This window comes from Falco cherrug, chromosome 13 (genome assembly GCF_023634085.1).
Source record: "Falco cherrug isolate bFalChe1 chromosome 13, bFalChe1.pri, whole genome shotgun sequence".
NCBI lineage: Eukaryota > Metazoa > Chordata > Aves > Falconiformes > Falconidae > Falco > Falco cherrug.
The window spans coordinates 8,128,383-8,152,887 of NC_073709.1; the positions used below are offsets into that span (position 1 = coordinate 8,128,383).

The 24,505-nt window shown below is 45.4% G+C and overlaps 1 protein-coding gene across 4 annotated transcripts in view; it reads right to left on the reverse strand.

Moving 5' to 3' along the window:
• The window catches only part of PAK5 (p21 (RAC1) activated kinase 5), a 97,423-nt gene that overhangs the window by 28,464 nt on the left and 44,454 nt on the right, over positions 1 to 24,505 (reverse strand). For all 4 annotated transcript variants that reach the window (XM_055726037.1, XM_055726036.1, XM_055726035.1 and 1 more), the window contains one exon: positions 17,617 to 17,831. In XM_055726037.1, the coding sequence (XP_055582012.1) occupies positions 17,617 to 17,820 (204 nt within the window). In that variant the 5' untranslated portion in view covers positions 17,821 to 17,831. The remainder of the gene's footprint in view (positions 1 to 17,616; positions 17,832 to 24,505) is intronic.

A 24,505-nucleotide genomic window follows, 5' to 3' on the forward strand; every position in this document is an offset into this window, starting at 1 on the left:
GTTTTGCCCTAATACGACCTTGCATTTATTGTCTTTAAAACTGCTATACTCTACACACTCGTTAAGAATATATCATCCTTTGTCCTCCCGGAGTTGTGTTTTCAGAAGTTGATGAGGATTTAAAATCTCTGTGATGTGCAGGGTGAAATAAAAGAAAAGGTCTTTTAAGGAAATGTCACCTTTATAAACAGCCTATCTAAACTCTGATTTTGCCTCTAGCTAGCTTCTCCCCTCATTTGCATTATACTTAAACTAAAAGCACAGCCTATGCATATCTAAAAATCAATTTTTTTCTTAAGAAAAAGTGCATGAAGCACAGCTGGTCAAAGTAATCTAAATGTAAGTGATGGACACGTCAGTAATGTATCTGCTGTTGCAAGACACTCGAAGTATGTGAAGCTTGTGCTCACGACACCACATTTTACTCCTCAGCATAAGCAAATGTGAACAGCACTACCTTGAGGAGAAAAAATGATCCTTGTCATCATGTCAGAAGGAAAACTCTGGCCTTCCCCATAAGTAACAGAGTTCTGTAGCTGCAGCCAAGGGTGTAAGGCAAGTCAGATGTCTGCATTTTATATGCATTCTCACCAGGAGAAGACTCTGTAAGATCTCAGACCAAGCACAGTCCTTGGAAGACCTCAAAATAGCTGGAGACACTCAAAACTTCTGGAGATGGGTTCAAGCATGCAGCAAATCCAGCAGCCCAGGGCCAGCATGAGGTGGACTCCCTTCCCTTGCTTTTGAGGCTAAATTTTAAGTCTGAGTTACCATCTTGAGGGCTGACACAAGGACCAGGCTCAAAGGGGAAAACGGGAGATGACAGAGAAAGACCCATCTGTGGTCTCCAATGGCAGACTTTACTCGGACAAGTAAATATGCTGCCAGGGAGAAAAAGCAAGTGGCTGAAAGCCCAGTGACTGGGGAGCTCAGCTGGGATCCTGGGCAGCTGTTTTCAAGTAAGTGGGCCCATTGTTTTGTTTAAGGGTTTTCTCCATTGAATATTCACTTGAAGACAGCTTCTGACCTCTGAGTTGCCTTTCCAAAGGACGGTGTCAGAGCCATCATCGCAACCCCACTGCGCTCCGCTGAGGGCTTAATTACACCTGAACAGTGAAGCTTCATAAGGAAAGACTGAAAAACATCTCTCTACCTCCATCCTCTCTTTCTCCTACCTGATGACGGCATCATGGCAGGGTGGCTTCCCACGCTCATGGCAGAAGTGCCCAAGCAATGCTGCATTGCCATCTGCAGGAGACAAGCTTGTGCATCAGCCTTGGACATTAAAGATCATATTTAAAAGAAAGCACATGAGTCCCGTCCATTTTTTGGACACGAGGAGTGTGGAGACAGAATTAAGGGCTGGGTCTGTGCTGAAGTCCCATCTCTCTCTGCATTTCTTCCCACCTAATGTGGGTGCAAGTGTCTTGGGGAACTCGTTCATAGATTGCACTTCCCAGAAGTCCCAGGGTTAGGAAGCTGGTGACTTGTCCCCTAGGTTTTGGCACAGTGGCCTTAGTGTTGGGTGACCTCTCCATGCAGGCAGCAGACCTGCTCCTCACCAGCAGCCACCCCAGGGCTCTCTCCTTTTCGATGCCATCTGCTCCCACCACTGGTGCATGGTCCTCTTCATAACCACATCTACGCTACGCCTGTACGGTTGTGCCGCAAGGGAGGTAATGGGTATATTTGCAGCTTTCTGGCCGTGGGACCACATCCTCAGGCAGAACTGGAGATGATACAGATTGTGCAAGTTAGAAGTGCTGCATCTGGGCAGCTGTCTCCTGACCTCGGCAGGGAACGAGCAGATACAGACAGATGGGCCAGCACCAGCGGCCTGCACCTACCAAACACCTCATTTCTCCATGGTAATACAAAACATCAACCTAAGTGGGAAGTTCACGGTGCTCGGGCCATACAACATTACCCTGGAAACGTGCCTTTTGCAACAGGAACTCAGCAGATACACAGAGAGAAATAGTGCTGGGTGAGAAGAGACATCATTTATCACTCTGCACCCTCCAGTAGTGTCCTACGGGATCTGCTCCAGTTTTGATCTACAGCCTGTCTACAAAATGGCTATTACTCAGAGTTAGTCACAAGGAATACACAACAGACAGGAAAGTATGTCAGAACATTTCTTCCTGAAGCCTGTAATTTAGAGCTTGGTTTACACCTGAAAGCCGCAGAGTTTATATAATTTCTGTTATTAATTCCTTCCCAATGCTATATATTCTCATACTCCCCATAAAAATAGTAATAAAAAAATATTAATTGCTTCTAGTATCCCACACTTCCCTCCTAGGGGAAGAAATTCTGCATATTTCTGCAATAATATCAGATGCCTCAGCTGGGTGAGGAGGTATGGGTCTCTGCTTCCTGGACCAAAGACTTTTTTTGGTTTTGTATGTTTGGGACCAAACCAATACACTTCACACCACAGAGTCACCCGGCAAAACCAGACGCACAAGATCGTGTCAGCTGCCCCTTGTGTGAAGTGTCTAAGCACATGAGACATGATTCCATCTCATTAATTTTTCTAATCCCTTTCAGAAATTCCCGTTTGGGATAGTTCTTAAGACAGAACCTTTCCCATGCACAGGAGAAATTAAATACAAATTAAAACCTCCAAAGTAAAACGCAGCCAGGTCCACATCTCTGGGGCTTTACTAGTTGGGAGGGCAGGAGCCCCAGCCATGAGCCCAGGGCTGTTGCAGGATGTACCATGTCTGGGATGCGCTCATCACCAGAGCTGACTCAACATCACTAGATACGAAAGTCAAGTTTTACTCTGTCCACCCACAATCATTTGACAAGTGTTTCATCTCCTGACAGATGCCAACAGCAGCAGGGCGTACAGTCACTTTTTCGTGTTATGACAGAAGAGGCAACTGATACCTGTACCAACACCTCACCGCAGGTAACACCGCACTTTCCAAGAGGAGAAGGTCACTGTGGGTAACATCAGGTCGGAAACACTTTCCTCAGAGGCCGATTTACCTCTTCTGTATGAAGTCCCCCCCACCATTCTGGTTTCCTTAACATCAGACTAGAGATGCTGAGCTTGGGCAAGCATAATGCTGGGCTATCCAACAGCTGTGTTACCCCAGGACTGCACCCTTGTCTCTCTCCTGAATTCAAAGGAGTAAAAAACCAAATTATTCTCACAATTTCTCTTTTGGAGGAGGGACGGGTCCCAGAGACTCCTTCCCAGCATTCACCTGTACAAAAAAATATCTCCTGCTTGCTTCTGCAAACACTACCTGAGAGAACGCTGTGGCTGCCCTGGGCTGAGCTCTGCAGCATCTTTTGGTGGGGCTTGTCCACAGGGGCTGGGCTGAACAGGCCAGATGAGCTGTACTCAGCAGGTTCCTGCTGCTGCAAAACAGCTAGGCAGAAACCCGTGAAATACAGCTGTCTATGCTGCAGCCACGTTTCTGAGCACACACTGGCATCGCTGAATTTTTTTTTTGCTGCCACACAGCAAAGCCACTACAGAGCAGAGAGTTGAGCTTGGTAATATGCAGCCTTCAGGTGCACACATCCAATGCTATCACATTAATTAACTGATACTGGCAACAGCACAGGGTAAGAGAGAAGCTGGGAAAACACTGGCATACACACATTAATTATTGAAAGATGTAGGTGATGATGGTGATGATCTAGAAATGAAATTTACTCAGCCTGAAAAATACATATTACTCAATAGATCGAAATAAAGGTATAGCTAAAGGTTTGAGAGAAGTGCTTAACAACAACACTGATGCCAGCTGTTTAAAATTCTTCAGAAGTAAAAATGATGGAAAACTATAAAAAAAGGCTAACCAAAATGGTACTGTGTAATTTGTCACCCTTCACAGCAGTTTTAAAAGTTAGTTGCCATAACAACAAGAGCAACATTTCATTATGATCATATTCACTAATTCTTTTGACATTTTGAAATATAGTAACTTTAGCAAAACATTTAGTTTTAAAATTCCACTGAAATATCTACATTCTGGTAATTTTTCTTTTCTTTTTTTTTTTAAATACATAAACATGGTTGTTATATATCATTTGAAACACTGTTAGACAATATTAAATGTCAAAAGTAATTATTCTGGCTCTACTTAAAATGCATCAGGTATGTGCAATTTTATATGTAATATGTATACACAGTTCTCTCAGACACACAACAAATGAATGACTTCAAAGTTTTAGTTTCAGTGAGCAAGTTAGTGTACTTATTACTGACGAGTTATACAAGCACTTCACAGGAAGAGGAATGGAGAAATCTCAAACCCACAGAATTTCTATTTCATAGGACTTAAGACACTTCAAAATTTTCTTTTATCCCAAGACGGAGTGTAAAAGCAAAATGTTCCACAAGATGAAATCCCTCAAAAACATAACTGCAGGAATTTTAACTGCCCTCTTAATAGTCGCTACATTTTCCTAAGGTTGATGGCAGTCGTTTCAGCACAACTGTGCGCAGAGTGGGCCTGCTAAACCAAAAAGCTCTATCAAGCCACACCAAAGACTGTAGGTTTTTTGGCCACATTCTGGATAAAATCTGTCCGTCAGACTTTCCTACTTTGTCAAATCTGTGGAGAAAGAAAAAGATCACTGCCTCAGAAAGACTGCAGCCAGCCCTGCTGATGAATACCAGCAGGACCAGGTATCTTATCCTCCCCCTTTCAAAGCCACATCACCTGCCAGTGCCCCTGTGGTAGTGGAGTTTTCTTTTATTCCCTCAAGGAAGTTGCAAAGCAAATTCAGGAAGTTTTACTGAGGTGTAGCTGTGGCCCAGCGACAGCTGGTGTGGCTTCTACACCATGCAACGCCCCATGGCCATTACAGGGGAACCCTGCAGCAGCAGCACCCCAGAGCTTTCCAGCTGGGCCGACTTCAGAGGCAGCTGAGAAACACCAAGTGAAGTTAGGGCCACGTGGGCTAGGTGACAGAAATCTTTCCCTCCAAGAAACACAACTCCGTTTTTCAGTCTTGTAACCCCAGGACAGGAGCAGACTGGAAACGTGTGACATGTCACAGCTCCAGTACCAAGCTTGCCATAGGCAGGGCTGCATGTGACTTGAACAGGTTTATGTCCAAATATAAATGACATAATTAAGGGCAGTTAATACAAAGCAATGAAGCTCCAGAGTCTCTAACCGGTACCTCAGAAATCTGGGCTTGGGAACTGATATGTGCCTGGATTACCGCTGTGCTATGGGAGAGGCTTAGGAACGACTCCTTCTGCACTACAGATCTCCATCCTCAGCCACAAGGTAGGTGCAGGGAACAGGAGATGAAACAAGGGGTGGTGACAATCCTGCTGCCTCTTTCAGTTCTGGCATCATCACTTTCCAAGCAAAATGCATTGCAAAAATGCTTCCTAAACAGGCGTGAACTGACCCTGCCAGGGACGTGAGATAACCAGAGAACCCTACAGCAGCTCGGGGCTAGCCCAAATGGCTGTAGATTTTCTGAAGCCCTCTCTGCATCACAAGACAATCATCACCAACTTCAACGTTGTATCAGCCAGTTGTCCTTACATCTGATATTTGCAGCCTAGACTGTTATTTTTTCTGGGGTTTTGTGTGGGGGAGGTGTGAGGAAAACAAAAACCCACTTTTCTCAACAAAGGCACAAGAAATGGCAACAATTAAATGCTCAGCCACCACCTCCCTGAATACTTCAGCTTTCATAACCTACTGCTACACTTCACGGGAGCTGAGGGTCTCCCACGTGGTGCTGACACCAAGGCACCCAACAACACTGCTTCTGTGGCACAGAGTCAGTATTTTACAGCTACGCGTGATCAGCGCTGGGAACTGGTGGGGCACAACACCACGCGAGTCTTCCCAGGGCTGACATGCATTAAAAAAAAAAAAAAAAAAAAAAAATGTCCTTCTACAACCACGGCGCATGACAACGTCACAGGTTTTATTCTAGGGGCCAGAAAGGAATCGGTGTTGGATTTTCATGGGGAGAGGAGCCCTGCAGCTGGGTGGGTGATGTAAAAGACAGTGCCCTGTCGTTTCAGTCGCGCTCACCACCCTGTACGTCTTTGTACTCCGATGACACTTCCCACAATGAGGTTTCCTTCGTGCCCTAAACATGCCCATTAACAAATGCAAGGTTGACGGTGCATTAACCCAATTAATGATCCCTGCACTTTTCTCTCAGTGCAAGATTTCTGGCTGTGGTTTGATTGAGCCTTCTGAAATACTTAAGTCAATTCCAGTGCGATAAAATTTTACACTAGGGAAATAATTGCCTTCATCTGACAGCTCTGGCAGTGGGGCACTTGCTTAGGAGGGCAGAGGCTCTTGGGTCACTCCACAGTGGTCACAGTCATCTCCCTGCTTTTAATTAAAATGAGGATTTTGACAGTGACAATTCAGAAGGAACAATTTAAACTATTATTTTTTGCTGTGATTTACCAGAGCAAATATGGCAGATGCTTGAAGACAAAGTCAACATTTCTTTTTCAGCGTGTATGGAGGCCAGCTTCAGAAGCTCCTTCAGCTCTGCAAGCCATGGCACAGGGTTGTGAATTACCTTCCCACTTCACAAATCACCAGGCAAAGGCAGCGAGCAGAAGATGCTGATGAGTGCCTCAGTCCCAAGCGGCACGCAGCTGGTGTTTTGCAGATCGATGGGCTTCGCCTCCCACGAGTCCAGCAAAGCGCTGCTCAGGGTGGAGGCAGTTACTGCAATCACAGCCCTGCGTATTTGGGATTAGCACACCAGGAAAGGGCAGGGTGATGCGGATGATGTGTGCAGCGAGCTGGCCGTGCTGGCAGGGAAGGGACTGGCAAGGCACAGCAAACGAAACCACCCTGCAGCCAGCACCATGCTGAAAAATGTCTCAGTCCCATGGCCTTGAAAACAGTGAGGAAGTGTCAAGGTACTTCACTAAAACTGTGTGCTCCTGACCACCCACACACATGTAAGGTGTGCTTTTTTAATATGATTTACGTCTAAGTACTATGGGCTCCACCTTCTTGTGAAAACTCCTTCTTTGATTTCAGGGAATTCAGGAATTTGTATTAGCAAATTCAAAAAAACAAAATAATTTCACGCGTATGGGAAGTGCGGCAATAGGAATGCCCTCAGTGGTGCTAACTCCCGCTGAGCGATTTTCACCTGCAAACACGGACACAGAGCAGTGTCCCTGTGCAGACATCTAATGGTTAGGTCAAATTTACAGAAAGACATGAGGAGCTGCCTGAGCTGATGCTTTAATTACTCTCATAAATGAGAAGTGCAAGTCAAACACCTTCTTGACAGCAACAAACCGAGGCAAAAGATTTCAGAGGATGCTCCACAACAGAGTAACTTGCAGGGGGCAATGCCCAGCACAGCACCGCAGTATGTCATTTACAAGAAACTGCTGAAACATTTCTAGGGTAATCTCGATTTGATTCGATTTGCTGGGCTACGTCGCCACCAAGCGCACTCTGTCCCCAGCAGCAGATTGGCCCTGACAAATTTAATAAATTAATCTGCCTGACAAAGTGCTGCTCCCTCCCCTTTCTCCAACCCTCCCCTGACAACACAGAAAATCAGGAAGAAGGGTAAGGGCCATGGAGCTGCTGCTGCTAAGAGAGAAACGGGGCTGCTCCCTCCCACGGAGTGTGAGATCTGAGTCAGACCCAGTCTCCTGCCCCACCGCATTTTCCCAGGGCTGTTCATAAAAGCCAGTGTGCTGAAACCAGTTTTCTATACCTATATATCCCAACACTCCCAGAAAGTGCTACTTCACACATGGAAGCGTAAGCCTTAGCAGTAAGGATCTTCACTTGTGCTGTGCTCAGTGTGGATTATTAAATGCAAACTAGGACACAGATAGTAAATACTGGTTTGTTTAGACTACAAAAATGTGAAATTCAGTAAAACTCACAATCTCTTGCTATTTTTTTAACTGTGTGATCCTTATAGCTAAAGCCTGTTGGATCTGATCTTGGCAATTAAAAAGCAGAAATGCTCATCCTAAATGCTTCTCTTTTGTTCACTTTTCTCTCTCCAAAGACCTATATCAGAAACGCCCTTTTTTTCCCCAGCCCTCACAGTTCATCCCACAGACAACAGAAAAGGCATTCAAAAGTCCCTGTGGTCAAGTCAGTGTTGTTGCCCTGTAATACACAGCACTTGGCTAGTGTAATTGGATCCTGTGCGAAGGAGAAGACAAGAAAGAAAGATCAGCAGAGCACTTCCAAATTCCTAGAGAGCCACCAAAGCCCAAATATAATCATGTCAAAGCAGGAGACAGAAAAAAAAACCCCACATTTACACCTGGAGCTTTTGCCTCTACAGGTAAGCACGCTGCTTGACAACACTATTTCCCCCCCGATACTATTACTCTTTTTGAGCTAAACTCTGCTAGGGTTGAATAAACTTGGCTGTTTGGTAATAACATGCAATATAATTTAATGGTACTATAACCAGTACGGTTTCTGTTCTGGACTACAATGGACCAAAAGAAATTCATTAGTAGACCTAGAACAAATATATCATGGTAACATGCAGAACGTGTAGTTACTGAATGATTATTGGCATTGCAGGGTTAACTGGAAATGGAAGTAGCAAACACCGCCCCAGCACCAACATGGAGTGCAAGTGCTGCGTGACAATTTTATATGGAAATCCCCTCCACCGACCTGTTATGAAGCAGGCTGAAACGCCTACCTCGAACAAATGCCATCAGGATGCCCAAGCAGATTTCTCATTACTTCTGCTGTCTGGGTCGGCTTTTGACGTGCAGGGAGATGAGCTTCCAGAGATTTCTTGCTGCCACCTAGTGCTTCCCACTGCAGGCCACTGACAAAATGAGCAGTTTTTCTAACATCAACACAGCTTCATACCTGAGTCACTTCTGCAGCACTATTGGAAGTTCAGCCAGTCCATGGAAGCAAGAAATCTGCCGGCATGTTTTACTCCATCAGCTTTCTCAGCTGAGCCAACAAGAGCTCACTGAACTATTTGACTGAAGCTAGGTAAAACACATTCAGCCTTTCCACATGTTCACTGGGGAAAGCATTTCCAGCTTACACTTCACCATTTATTTTCCAGGCTTTACCCTGGAGGATCACTACCATGGTACAGAAACCAGAAGGACCCCTACGGCTGCAGCAGCTGCCTCAAGGCATCCCCTCCACCTGCCTACTCCTTTACAGCCCGATCTGGCCCCAGAAATCTTATAGGTCGGTGCAGGGAAAGTTTTGGAGGCAAAAAGCCTGGTTAAATGAATGAAAAGGAAACAACAGCCATGTTAGCAGTGATGGAGCCAGAGCCCTCCACCTCCAGGCACAAGCTGGGAGCATGGCTCATCTATCAGGGCAGACAAGCCAGCCAGAGGAGCTACTGAACAGTTTCCTATAGATTTGTCTTCAGGGACTAACTTCCATGTTAAAAAAAGATCCTGATTACAAGTGTCCTTGGTCAGGTTGTTTCATACAAAGCTACCTGGAGAGTATTCCCAGTCTGGTATTCCCAGAGGAGACCAGATCCAATTTCTGAAACGCTAACACCCAAGAGTTTGCCCCTTTTATGTGTAGACCTCCAGGTTAACGTGGTTCTGACCTCTAAAGCAGGCTAGTCTGCCTCAGCAGATGCAGACTGTGAACTCTAAATTTACTTTCCATCTTTACTTAGCATAGTATTTACTTTACTTAATATTGTGACGTTCTACTCACCCACATAAGCGCTCATTAACAGAACTAAATCTTGCCCTTGCAAGATGCCTCCAGTGCTAATATTACTTAAATTCACAATGCTGATGCAAACAGCATCTAAAAACATGTTAAAAAACATCTAAAAATTACTGTTACCCCAGAAGCCTGTGACCTATATTATTGTCTATTGCTGCAGGCCCAGGTAAACTAACTCCTTTCTCATGTGAGCAGACCAATTCACATCTATGCCAACTACTGCGCGAACACAGCTTACCCAGATGACGAAGGATTTCTGCAACAGCTTCCTTAGATCTCCACCCTGCAGACAGCAAACCCGTTATCACCCCTCCAAAAGAGAGGGGTAAAATTATGCACTTAAAGCCTTAGCGCAATGCTGAACTTGTCTACATGGTCCAATGTGGACCAAAGCATCATTCCCTGCCCAGCGCTATCTGTGTTAGCTAGGACCACCTCTGAAAACCACATTTCTGCAGGCACCACTCCTGGGTCATCTGAGCACATTTGAAGGATAAGAGTAAGGCAGAATGTGAAAAACTTGTTTTGTCACTTACAGTATTTATTCTGTGTGCTAGCAGAGGTTTTTTTTACTGGCAACCTTAGCGTTTCTCTAGGATGGCCAGGTCATGCTCGTAAACCCTGATGCTGGTGTTCACAGTTCAGCTGCAGTCAGACCCTTTAAACATACCTGGCTGAACCTGAGAGCTTTGTTATGAAGGACAAGTATCTTGGTCAGAAGAATTATGTGAATAATTGATTTTTCTGGTTCATTAGTTGAATTGAAAAACTGAGGAATGTTTTGTGTTTTCAGGCAATCTGAAATTATAATAGCGCTGTTTTTTCTTCTCAAAATAAGGCTCTAGAAAAACAATTTCAAGTCAGGCTGGATGAAATGCTTCAATATTGTGAAAGGCAATGGTATGAAAATGAAAGAACTGCTGCTAAAAAGCTGATCAGGAACTTTGCTGTTCAGAAAGCCAGAAACTCAAAATTATAAAGAACTGAGAATGCATCAGTTAAAAGCACCATGGGAAGAAGTGCTTCCTTAAAATAGAACAGGCTATTTCAGTTGGAAGGGACTTGCACCGATCATCTAGTCCAACTGCCTGAAGAATTCAGGGCTGACCAAGTTAAAGCATGTTAATTAAGGGCATTGTCCAAATGCCTCTTAAACTCTGACAGGCTTGGCTTCATTTCATGATGACTCCAGGTTGCAAGTGACACTGTAGTAAAAAAATCCACACGCACCAGTTAACATATTTTTGACAGACATGAAAATGTATTATGTCACTGAATATGTGTGGATATGGGTATGGAGAAGACCCAAGGAGGGTGCAAGGAAAGGAGAAACTAGTATTGCTGGAGCAATAGCATTCCTCTCCCTTACCTCTTGTCCTCAGGCAGTTTTCACCTGACCTCCCTGCCCAGGGTCCATGGATGGAGAGGGACAGGCAGCTCCTGCTACGGTAATGCCAGAAGACAAATTGCTCTAACAGCCCTGCTCTGGGCTGCTTCCTGGAGTACCTCACATCCAAGTCTGCTTTGATCTTTAAAAGCAAAATATTTAAATATTTTGACAGAAAAGCCTGAAACAAACAATTTCTAATCTCCAAAATGTATCCCCTTCCAGCTGACAGTCTTTACAGTGAAACTGCATTTTCCATAAAATGAACTACTCGTCTGAAAAAATTCTGCCTATTCCTTTATTTAGGCATTTTCTCTTTTGTCGAACTCGACTTCACAGGCAGCAGCAATATTCTTCTAAAGGACTTATGTAAAAACCTATAATTTCCTGAAATCAGACGATCAGAAATAAAACCAAACCCCTCCTCTGTACAATGTAGTACATATAAGAATGTATTAGCCTAGTGATGTAAATTATAAAAAAAAATTATAAAAAATCTGAGCTGTGTACTTCCTGCATTTATTCATACTGTGGCTGATTTTTCATTTGTACAGTGATAGGTTTCCAGTGAGATTACACGAAATTGGCAACTTGGCTCTTCTCACACCAAGTAAATGTGACGGTAACGGACACTAGGTGGCACGTTCGTATTACAGCTGCACAGCAGGCTCTGGGGGTGAACTGCAGTAGTACCACGCTTAAAAACGTGGCAAACCACATAGCCCTCAAGAGTGAAGCATTAACCCCTTTGAAAAAAAGGCTTGGACTTAAGATATGTTGCCATAGTTTCTTCTGGCACCACGTAGCATCAAACACGTTCCTGTTTAGTGATCAAAATAAACTGAAAGCAGGGCTGTATTACAGGACAACTGCAAATCTGACTGTAATCACTTGTAGATGAAGATAATCACAGAAGAACTTAGGGAAGGGACCTCTGCAGGTCACCCAGTCCAACCTCCCGCTCAGAGCAGGGCTAACATCAAAGCCCAGTCAGGCTGCTAAGGGCACTGGCCATCACATTTTGCCCTCTCCAAAGGCTGAGATTCCACAGGCCCCCCAGGCTGCTGTCCCACTGCCTAACCACACGTGCTGGCAAAATATTTTCCTTCCACCAAAATTTCCTATGCTGCAAGGTGTCGGCTCTTGCCCTTTTTGGGGACACCCCATCCACCTTCTCCTGGCTGAGCATGCATCATGCCCAATGTGCGACTGCAACGTGTGTAATTAGGGGACGTGGGTTATTAGGCATGAATTTTCATGATGTGGTTACAAGGAAGGCCCACGAGATGTCAGCAGCCTTCCAGGTCCTGTCCTGGCAAGAGCAGTGCCGTGGGTCCACAGCACCCTGGTGGGATGGGAGCAAACCTCCTTCAAGCAAGAACTTCAGCCTGTCCCATCTGCAGAGGTACCATGGGAGAAATAAGCAAAAAGAAGGAGCTATCGACAAGGAGGGAGAGGTAAAAATTCAGGAGGGCAAGGAAGAGAGGTCAGGACAACCACCGCTTTATCCATCTGCCCCCAAGCAGTGGGCAAAGCCTTTGAACAGCTCTTATTTCTAAGTCCCCCTTTACCTGGCCAGGCATTTCCCCTGGGCAACTCCACACGGGAGGAGAGGGCTGGGGTTACCTACTGAGCGCTGGACACTTCTGACTGCTCAAGCCCAGACAAGGACCCTTGCTCATCTCCTCTCTTTGAGGTCTCTGGCCACAGCACCGCTGTGCACAGCTCTGTGCAAATGCTCGGTGTTCTTCGTCTAAGCGAGGAGAGCATGTAAATGCAGGGAAAAAATGACACCTTAAACGAGGCTTCAATTGTTGGAAATACTTCAAGAGGCCATATACGATGGGGAATAGAAATGTCTTCTTTTCCTTCTGTCAACATGCACAGTAAACAGAAGCTTTGATTTTCATGTCAGAGCTATTAAAAGGGCCACTACCAATACCTCATTTTCTGATTATTTTTACCCTGTGTGGTACAGAGGCTGAATTATAGCAGTAGAAGCTTAGAGAAGTTTTAAAAATTACAGTTAACTTGCCAGGATCAGGGTCAAGGTTTGAGAGGTAGAAGTTAGAAAAACTAAAACTAGTAAGACAAAACATTGGCCATTGAAAAATTAGCATGAAAGAGAGAAAAGCCAGTGACCCTGTGGTCTGTCCCCTACAGAAATTCTCTGCCCTGCGACACACACTAGGTAAATGAACTGCCACAGGTTAATGGCACAACTGATGTGCACCTCAAATTAACGTGCATCTCAGCCCAGTTGTGGGGCATTCGAGGGCGTTTTGGTGAAGCGACGGAAAGGATGATGTTTCATCTACTTTGAAGGCAGCTCAACCCACACGGCACAGAAAAGGCTCCTCCCATTTTGCTGACAATACAGCATCAATGTCAAGCTGAGGATCTCACTCTCCTTTGCTGGCTGAACACTGACCCCTCTGCATCGCCAAGCTGTACTAACGCTCATCTCAGTGTATGCCAGATACCACAGGGCAGTGAAAGCCCTTGTCCCCTTACACCTTGTGTTTTCAAAGGAAGAAAATGGGGGAGAAAGTTCAGGAAACATGAAAATTCCAACACATGAGCACAGTTAGATTTACTGCAACGTGCTCAGGGGAGAAGGACATGCAGAGGTCCCAGCAGGAAGGATGCAGTCCTCTTGATGCCTCTTATCTATTTGGCCACTCAAATACTCACAGCCACCTCCCTCCTTACTCAAGGACAATCCTACCACCATGGCATCCTCGGGTTGGGCACCTTAATCTTGTTGATGATGTGGATGGGTGAGACTACCCAAAGCATCAACAAAACCAAAGCCATGGAGGCTTCATGTATGTACCTGCACAAACAACTGAAGAATAACCCCAGAATGGTGTTTTTCAGAAATAAATGGCATTTTTTCCTCCAACAACTTGACAGAAGTGAGAACACTCAGCTGTTCACTGCATTGGGAAGGGATTTTAACAAGGCTTCAGTGCTGTCCCACTCCCACTGACAGCATCAGACATTCAAGCATCTTAACGGAGCATCCTTATAAAGCCAACGCTAACCTCTTCTGGCAAAAATTCCCCAAATACGGGTTCTGGTGTTTGTTTACCTAATATTTTGAGCAGAGTGCAGAAACCATGAAGAATGAGTTTTGCTATCTGAAGACAACGCATTTACTTAGTTACCAATTCTGAGGCTTTCCAAAAATCAAAGGGTGGCAACAAACGGAAGCTCCTGTGCAGCATAACAGTGATGGCAAACCAGGCATACTGTGTGCTGAGGGCAAATATGCAAACCATGAGGCTCCAGGTACACGTGGGAAAACCACAAAGTACTGAACCAAGAGGTCTGAGAGGCCTGGCATCAGGATCTCAGACTTCACGAAGCCTATTTTAAATAAAAGAAGACACAGACTGTTCACACTCCTCACACAGAGATGTTTTCAGTGAAAACTCAGCCTTTTTTCAAAAGCCTTGCCTCCACACACCAAACCTATCAAGATCACTACCGCTTTCTACTTTTCATGAAATTTTCTACCTCGTTTTAGCATCTGAAATACACAATACTCTGCTGGTATCTGGGTCATCCACACCACAAAGGGGAATCCCATTATTGTCCCTCCTTGTGCTTGAAATGAATGAATTTGTACAGTCAGCTCAGGCTTGGATTCTAACACTGATATTACCACGACAAGCCACCACCACCCGTATGCAAAAGCATTACAAGCCTTTCATCCCAGCCAACGCAGAGGCAAGGCAATGACATCCCCCAGGATATTTGGGAGCCCAGGGCGCTGCCTCTTCATCGCTGCTGCTGCAGCCTTTGAGTACAGATGGAGCAGTGAGAATATTTATCAATTTTTTTTTTTTTTTTTTTTTTTTTTTTTTTAACCCAAAGGAATACACTATGTACCATCAGACCCTATCTACTTTGCAGACTGAGAAACAAGCAAGCACTGCTAACCAGGGAAGCTGCAAAACCTACCGAAGTCCCTTCCTCTGCTTCAGTTCTGGGTGAAGTCCAAAAGAAGCAGATACCAGTTGTGTCTCAAAACCAAGAAATTGTGCCCCCAAAGTCTACCTCTACAAGCTCTGCTACTCTTCAGTCACAAAGGAACACTTCTGCCTCACACCATACAGGTAGTCAATACTGAAGTAATTAAGCAGAGAATAAATCCAGGACTGCAGAACAGCGGAGTTACAGAGCTGCAGTGTGACCTGAAACCACAGCACGAACCAACTCTGGCCAAATGCCTCGGTCTGACTTAATACCGTGACTCAGGGCACAACTGAGAATCTTCTTCTGCTACACCTCAGTGCGCTCACAAGTGCGTTAATTAAACTATCAACTGCTGGATGGAAAAGAGAAAAGTTGAATCTAAATTAAATTATTATGCTGAACTACTTTAGCAACATTAAATATTCTTAGTTTTAATGTGGCCACAACTCAGTTTCTCTCTGTAAGTTGAGTTACATTGAAACAAGGCATGTTAATTCTTAATAAATACACAGTAAAACGGTATCTTGCAATAGAGGTAAAAGCAAATTCTCAGATGACCATCAAAGCCTCTCAGTTGCTGTTAAAACTAACCTGTTTTTGCTAGCACTGTTATGGAGACCCACTTCAATAGGCTGTAACTGAGTCCTGAATCCGGAAAGTAAGTGGAGGATGAAGGCACAATTTCCTGAATCCTTCAGTCTTAACCCCATTTCCTCATTTAACTGTACCTTCGGAGCAGTGACATGGAATTAACTGCAACGTGGGTAATCTGCTTCCAAATTCACATCTTCCGTCTATGCAGAAACCCCTTCCTGCTGGTGCCTCCACAGATGGGCTTGTTTGTGCTCAGCCCCACGGCTGCTGCTGAGATGGGTACCAGGTTGCAGGCATCCTGTCCCCAAGACATGCATCCTGGAAAGATGTCACGGGATGCATGGCTGCACTGAGGACCACCATGGCCCCAAGGCTACACTGAGCTTGGCTTGGGAGCTGCATTTTGGCTCCTGGTCCCAGCCCTTTCCTGGCACAGCAGGGTTTAGGTCAGAAGCACATCCCTGGTATACACAGATATACAGACCTCTGATATGCAGACACGTGTAGACCTTTGATATACAGACAGAAAAGCAATCGACAACTGACAGTGATTTTCTCCACTTCAAAATGCAGCAATTACTCACGTAAGGCTTGACCCTTGAACCAAGCTACGAATATGTCCATTTGCAGGCAACAATCACAGTTGTATTGCCTATATGGTGCTGAGAAAGGTAGTATGTTTTAAAACTTTTTAAGTTTACGGATTTAAGGCTCTGAAACTGCAGAAAAGAGATGGTACTGCTGCAAGATAGTAAAGTGATTTTTTTTTCCTTTTTAAAACATCTTTATGCATTCATGTCAAAACACCCAGGGATATTTTTGGTGTTAAGAAAGGCTGCAGAACGAAGTTGCTCTCCTCCCCTTGCAGGAAAAGGTTTGCTTACTTTTTTCTCCTCATTATTCTGGGCCTCTATTATACAGTAAGATATTTTATTACAGCAAAAAATCAAGACTTTGGTTTTATCCTCCTTGTCCTGTAGCAACACCCAGCAGTCCTGATCGGCAAGTGATGAGTGCCCTTCAGGAGCAGGCAGTAAATATAAATTTAGCAAAGAGCACTTATCAAATATAAATGCAGGGCCTGTGTTCCTGGGATTATCTGATTTTTCCCTTGCTGCAGAAAAATTCACATGAAAATGAAATCTTGAATTTATTTTGCAGCTGCGTGACGGCAAGAAGTACACAGCTGGTGGGGTATAGGCTATCACCAGCACACAGGTATGATTTACTGGGACATTGGGATGTGCAATCCCAGAAACGCTGCTAAATCACGGCAAATCTGTCTACCAGAATCCTGAGCCCCTGAGAATGGGGATCCCAGAGCTACACTGGTGCCCTGTCCAGCGCTGCTCTACCCTCCAAGCCAAGTTTTCTCCCCAACTGTTCAGCCTGAACCTCCCAAGCCACAACCTGGGGCTGTTTCCCCTCATTTTACCACCCGGCGAGAAGCTCAGCTCCTTTACCTGTGTTATCCCCTCCAGGCAGTAGCAGGTGGCAATGAGATCCCTCCCTGAGCTCCTTGCCTGGCTGAACAAGCAATTTAATTTTTTTCCTTTGGTGTACTTTTCCCTCTCTCCCTTGCTCCAAAGTAACTGCCTTTGCCTAAAGCACTGTTCTTAAATTAATTATCAAGGAGCTTTATGCTGCAGAAGAGCATCGTTTTGGGCCTCCACCGGGACTTGTGGCTTTTTCTCCTGCAGCCCAAGAATGTGAAGGCACAGCCCCTGCAAGACTCATGACTCACACTCTTCTGGGACATTTGTACAAGTTTTAAACATGTAACTCCTTTTCCTTGCAGCTCTACTATTAAATATTTGGATTTCCAACACTCTCTCTGTAGTCGCACACTCCCCAGCTGTGCCTGCCTCCCACGACAGCCACTACTGGTATTCCTTCATTGAGGTTACATGCAATTAAAGGTAGGTTAGGAAATTCAAAAGTGACTTTGCACGATACCTTCATAGGCGCGAGCTGGATAGGAGTGATGCATGAGGGATCCACCATAGGCTTCGGCCTGTTGGCCGTGTCCGCCAGCAAGCTATGCCACTGCTGAGGCAGTCCCGTGAACTTCTGCTCCCGGTGGTCAAAGCCAGTGTGAACTCGATGCTCAAAGTTAGAGGGCCCAGAAATTTCAAGCCTTTTCTTCTTCTTTCCGAACATGGTGGAAAAATCTGGAGACATCGTAGGGAAACAGGAAAGAAAAACAATAACTTAAAAAACATCTTTATGCTTTGTTGCAAGCTGCAGCCATTCCCTCTGCTGCATAGATCATTTTAGTAGATGTTATTAGCCAAATAGCTATAAGAACTTCACTCCACACATACTGCCTTTGAGATCTTTGCAAGGAAAGCACTTATCTGACCTCCTCTCACAGGGACTGAAATTTGAAGAAATGAACCCAGTCTCAAATCTATAGATGCTCATAACACCCTATGGAAGAAGGAAATGCTTCTACTCCCAGGAGACAAAGTCCCAGGCCCTACTTCCTGCTCCTCGCTCTGCTATCTGCTCATGCTCCAAGCTGTGTCCTGTGAAAGCTCACAGCCCTGAGGAACACCAGCCAGCAGAGCATGGCTTTGCTCCGAGGACAGCACGCAGTGGAAGTGGCAAGCCATAGCCCGACACACCATGAGAAAAAACGCACACACAGCTCTGCATCTTAAATCTATATGCCAGATCTCTGAGAAAAGACAGTCCACCCCAGATGAGTGCCTGGCCCCATTACATTCATATCTACATCTCACCTAGTAGCAGACAACGGGGGTTTTACTCCTACGCCATTTCAACAACGCAAGTAAGACAGTGAGCGCAGATCTACTTCCAACCTGATCTAAGGGCCTTCATCTGCATTCGTAAAGGGTCCTGCTCAAAACCAGTATCATATTAGCTGCTGCAGTCATCACATTTACATGGCATGACTTCCCCTTCAGGAGAGAAATGAGTTGCTGTGAGAGCCACATGCCTGAAGCACCTGGGTTTACGCTTGGGGGGGGGGTGTGCACCTCGCTCAGCAGACTTGTTGGTATTCATTACAGCAAGGGTCCTACTCCTTTTAAGGTCCAGAAGAAAGGATTAGTTCCTTCGGTCTTTGTGCAGGTGGTGGGGAGAAGAGACGAGTCCCTCCAACACCGTGCAAGAAAGGACCTGGAGGCTGCTGGAGGAACTGTGACCTTCCCAGCTGGTGCATTGCTAGAGAGACCTGGGTTGATCCGGCTGCCAGATAAAGCTAATTGTTACAGCACTTACTCTACAACAAGTATTTTTTGTCAACTATTCAGTTTTGTTATTTCCTGACAAGAGAGTGTTGGTTTGACACCCTCCTCTCTGTTTGGCCCCTCCTAAGAAGCCTGGGGAAGGCTGCGGGAGGATCTGCAGGGCGCACAGGGAGCACGGGCAGGCAGCTGGGACAATGGAGGTTTCAGAGGCAAAGCGGAAGGAGGCGTGAACTGCAAACTGAAAGGGATAAAGATATTTGCTCTACTCATTGGCACCAGAAATAGCCAATATACTCACACCTGGATTAACCCTTGTGTTTGGCGGCTCACACCTTACATCAAAGTGGACCTAACGGTTATACTGACGCAAGTTCAGAACTGGCTTTCTGAAGGACTCCAGAAACCTGCCATGTAAGGCAAGGACAAATTCCTGGTCCCAGGGAAACAGACAGAGGTCCTGTTGTTTTTCCACGAAATACTGTCCTGTCCTAGAAAAGTCCTCTGTCTGCTTTCTGCTGTCTCAAAATAGTCCTCCACCTTGATCTCACGACCATTTCAAGCACGGCTTGGTAAGCCCTTGAGCAGCATCTGTCTAAAACAGCAACTGGGCAAGGAGGCTGCCAGCTCTATAAAACCTCTTGTATCACAGCAGCTGTAAAGGTGCTGCCCTGACTTCATGATTGAGGACGTGGAGAGGAGAAGCTCAGGGAAAAAAAAAAAAAAATACAGTTGTGTTGCTGCTGTTGCAAAAAAGATGGGATGATAAATCAGGTATTTATTCCACCCTCATTCCCTTTTACGAGTTTACTTAAAGATCAGGTCCATTATTTGAAAATTGATTGCTGGCTGCCTTGTAAGTCCCTCCCGTGTATTTGCAGGTGATTGTCTCCTTTGTGCATATTTTCTTTAAATTGAGTGGATTTACCCCTGTTGGCCTTTCTTCACAGGTCTCATCTTCCAGCCCCCATCTGGCTTTCTCCCCTTCTCTGAACTCCCTCCAGATCTCCTGCCCTTTTGACAGTCTCCCTCCATCTCTGTTAATGTGGGTATTTTCCCCACCTTCCTCTCCTGAAACCTCTTATGATCACCATAGTATCTGGCCCTTTTCCCACCTCCAGCATCACAATCTTTTTATTTTTTCCAGCCTAACCCAAAGCCATCATGGTTGGTCTCTCTTCACAGACTGTTTTCAAGGCTCAAACAGAAGCAGCTGGCAGTTCAAGTAGTAGCAGCTTGTATTCACTGCTCATCCGTGGGGCTCACAAATCAGAGCCGGCTGCAGATCAATGGCACTGGATTGATTTCATTCACCCTCTAGGGTGTGAATCTATGAGACCTATTGGAGTCACATTTTAAACCATCAGCTCTAGACATGTACTTCTTCATCTGATCAATGCCAGTACTTGCACAGTTTCCCACTGGACTTGCATCCTAAAGCAGCTGTCAGATGCTTGAAGTCCTCCAGAGCTCCAAACAACATCAGATAAATAAAAGCACATCAGCTGGCATACTGCATATTGCCTTTTTAAAGTATACAGCAGTCATTCAACAAGACGCCACTCTTCTTGTTTTTAAATTGCTCTTTGATACATTGCTCTCTCTTGTTTCAGTACCATTGCAGCTAGAAGCAAATGTGAAATTGGAGCAGCAGGACCTTTACTTTCTCAAGAGAATATTTTAGTCTAAAAACTGATGCCAGGGCCACATTTTTGCACAGGGATGGCGTCTTGAGGTCTGTGCATCAGACTTAGCCCCGTTTTGTCTGCAGCTCAGGCTTAGATCAGATGAAATTGACCATGAAGCTCTAACAGGAGAGACAAGGATACTGGCACCTCGCACAACAAGGGATGGATTCAGTCACGCAGGCAAACGCAGAAATGCTATGCATCTCGGTGGCCAGAGAACATCTCCCATGGGGCTGTGCCTGTGAAAGGTCACCAGGAAACCTGGCAGACAGCAGCCCCGTCCCTGTGGGAGCAGGGCAGGAGCCCTCCTGGGCCACGTTGCCTCTCCACCAGCTCTGCTAACAGCTGCCTGGTGCTACGAAAAGGAGTGGAGCATCAACCAGCTCTGAAGGGTATCAATAATAAACGCAGTGCGCTGTTGCTTTGCTTCATCAGCCAGCAAGGTTTGTCCATCCTGCTGCAAAGCAAAGTCAACCTCTACTGCGGTCCCTCTAAGTAAGTAACATGCACAGTAGTCACAAAGAAATTTTGTTGCCCCGAGTTCTCCCAAAGAGTAAGAATGATGCTACTTGTTTTCCTTGGCTCTCTGAGGATGTCAGTTTGGGGCAGCCAAGCCTGAGACCTCTTGTTCCTGGCCTGCAAAAGCCCTAATTCAGTCCCCACTAATGTGCTTGGTGATCAGGCCTCAGAAAGGAAAGCTTATTTAATTTTTGCCATAGCTTTATTGCTATGACACAAGAAATAAAGCATTTACTCATTTAATCAGGTGTGGAAGCAGAAAACATCCTGGACAAGTGAATAAATGAGAAAGCTCTCCAAGGTTTATTGAATTAGGAGTAAGAGGTGGACCTTTTGAGGATGCTGGATAACGTGTGTACAACACAAATGTTACAGAATTTCTAACGAGCACAAACCATAGGAAGTCAAGGTTCATTCAGGCACCTATCCATTCTCTGGCGTGCAAAACAGCAATCCTCTCTGTTGTTAAGAAACCCTATTTTCCTAATGGGATTAGTTTGGAAAACCCACAGACAACAGGACCATCACCTGCATTTAGGGAGCAAAGTGGCTGCAAGGCAGCTCTGCAGAGCTGCCTGTGTGGCACCCTCACCCAATCCTCCCCATGCCGGAGCACTCATCCTGAACTTAATTCCTCCTGACAGCCTCCAACGTACTCCTGGTTGTGCCAGGTCTCTCAGCAAATGCCACCTCTCTGTCCAGCTCCTCCTGCGCTTACCCCCACAGAACAAGAGGAAATGAGAGGTATCATACTAATATTTGTTGCTATTTTTGTGGGGATGAGCACAGCCAGGATGTCTGTCCTCTACTTGTATGTGCTTTGCCAAAGAGTAGTCTGGCTGATTTCAACATCACATACGTGCTGCAAGGTGGTACGACACAAGGGGGCTGGGGAGCCTGTCCTAACAGCAGCTACTATTGATGGTAGTGGGCTTGAGCTATCTTCGGGGGGGGGGGGGTGGGGGTGTGTGTGTGTAAGAAAAAACAGGACTCATCATTACATGGCTTTGATGGAGTATTTCGACACATTTACCCTTATGCTGAAACAATGCAGTATATTAATTCCGTGTTTGTAAATGGGAGGTTTGAAGGAGGCAGTCTTTCAGTTACAGCTAACAAAATTTATAAGCATGACACCAAACGTAAGTCTGTTCTTAAGCAGGACAGCCAGGAGGTAAGTCTGCATTCAGCTCAGAGCTGAGATGCTCCAACCCATGCTCCAACTGTGGCACAAGGATAAAAACAAGGGACTTCCCTTTACCAAAAGCCATGATGGAAAAAACCTATGGACAGGGCACTTACTGGAGGAAAACACAATACTGGTGGGGAAAATCAGCCTATTGCACCACCTCTCCTGCTGACAATGGCCAAGTAACCCACAGCAGCGCTGGTCCCAGCTGCACCACTGGGGAATGGGGAAGGAGTAAGGGATCGCAGGAGAGATGTGTGAGCTGTGCTCTGTAGACACAGCTATCCAAACCCATTTCTAATGGCAGTATTTGTTACCCAGGCTTCTGCCCAGGATAGGAGTACTGCCAGCTCTGCTGGTGCCTGCTGAACAGTCGTAACACAGCTCCATCCAAGTGCTGCAGGAACCGAGGTAATGCTGAAGGGGTGCTATCAGGAGCAATCACTGCATTCTGCACTTAATGCTGTTTACTGTAGTGCCTAACAAATCGAATTACACGCTAATCAGCACACCCTGCCTGTTAAATCTATGCCAGACTTGGCTTCTTTTCACTTCACTCCTTTCTATGCTCAGAAATAATTCACTGAGCATCACAGTGCCATGGACTCCTGGACTGATCCGAACTTCACGCGTGACCTTCAGTGACAGATCAGGTCTCCGCGTGCGGGGAAAATTCCCCATGTCTGAGACACTGCCTGTGCAAGGTCCGCCACATGGACCAGTAAAGCAAATCACTCTGTCAGCTACTGCACCGTCATCATGCTGCCTTCCAGCCACAAATGAAGGTATTTTTCCATCAAGAAGTATCCTATAGCCCTACCCTGGAGAAAGAGGGTGGCAGCATTTTGGATGCCAGGGGAGTCCATTCAGGTCCTCATATGAAGATGTCTGTGCTTAGGGCAGGATTTCCAGCACTAGCCTTCTCACAAAAAGTTAAAAAAAGAAGTGAGCCTTGCCCAGCTCACACCCCTGAGGTCATGTTCAGAGGTGGCAGGTTGCTCCGTTGGTTCAGTCTCATACACTTGGCCCATTCTGGGGTTTTGGTGGGTTGTGCCTCTCCTGTTTACAAACTGAGAAGCTGCAAGTCCAGATTTATGTAAACAGCCACAATAACAACTTTTTGCATTTAACAGCATGTGAAACCTGAGGCAGTTGGAAGTAAAAGGAGAAAATCCTAAGGTTATATTCTGGATCTTTTATCATATCCTAAGTAAGAGGAATCCAGTCATCCCACCAACTGAGAAGTCTCCTCAACTCTGCCTCACTTAAGAATACCAGACTCTGTTCCCAATGTCAGAGCTACTTTCTTCTTCCCCTCTCAGTAGCTATTCTTTTAGATTAAGTCTTCCCAACTTCCCTGATTTTTATTGCCTTGTATCTTGAGAACTACCAGAGACCCCAGTGCATTCACTCCGCACTGACAACGGCACTTGCCATCCCCGATGACCCCACAGACTGAGACAGAGCAAAGGTCTGCAATTCTGCCATACATAAAAATATAAAATAACCTTATAAAGTTAGTAACCAGAGTAACAAAGTGAGATGGATATTTTTACATTAAAATCTCAATTTTTAAGATTGTGCACAATAGCTACATAACCCCCTTTTTTTTTTTTTTTTTTTTTTTTAAATTACAGTATTTCAGCAGCCAGGTGCTGTGTCCCACTAACTCAAGGAAATCATCTGTGTCCAGCAGCAGAATAACCTGAGCCACCCTGGGAATCACACAAGGATTTCTTATGCCCACCTTGCTGCTGCTCAAGCACATGACAGTGCTGTATATACTGCCTCAGGAGGGGCTCTGTGTTTACTGTCTGCTTCAGCCCAGCAACACATTTGCTTTTTAAACAACCAGCAATTAGTTCATTTTCAATTAGGCAGTGCACACCATGTTAAGACAGTCAGCCTGTATTTTTTCTGCAGGGAATCCCTGTGGTTCCTCTGCTGAGCAAGCAGCTGCAGAGCCCTTTTCCCTCAGGGATGAGCATGCTATTAACATCTGAAAATTGCCTTCATGCACACCGAGTAGTATCATCTGAAAGCCCAGAGTGGGGGGCAGCAGTGAGGGCTCAAACCCCACAATGCCCCATGAAAAGGCATATTTTCCCCCAACACAGCCACACAGCCAAAAAAAACTGACTAAAGCCAGGAAAGTTAATCAAATGCTTCATTTTTAAGAACTTAACACTTAAGAAAACTGTTAGAAACAGCTTGGGAAACGGGAGATGGGTGTGGTC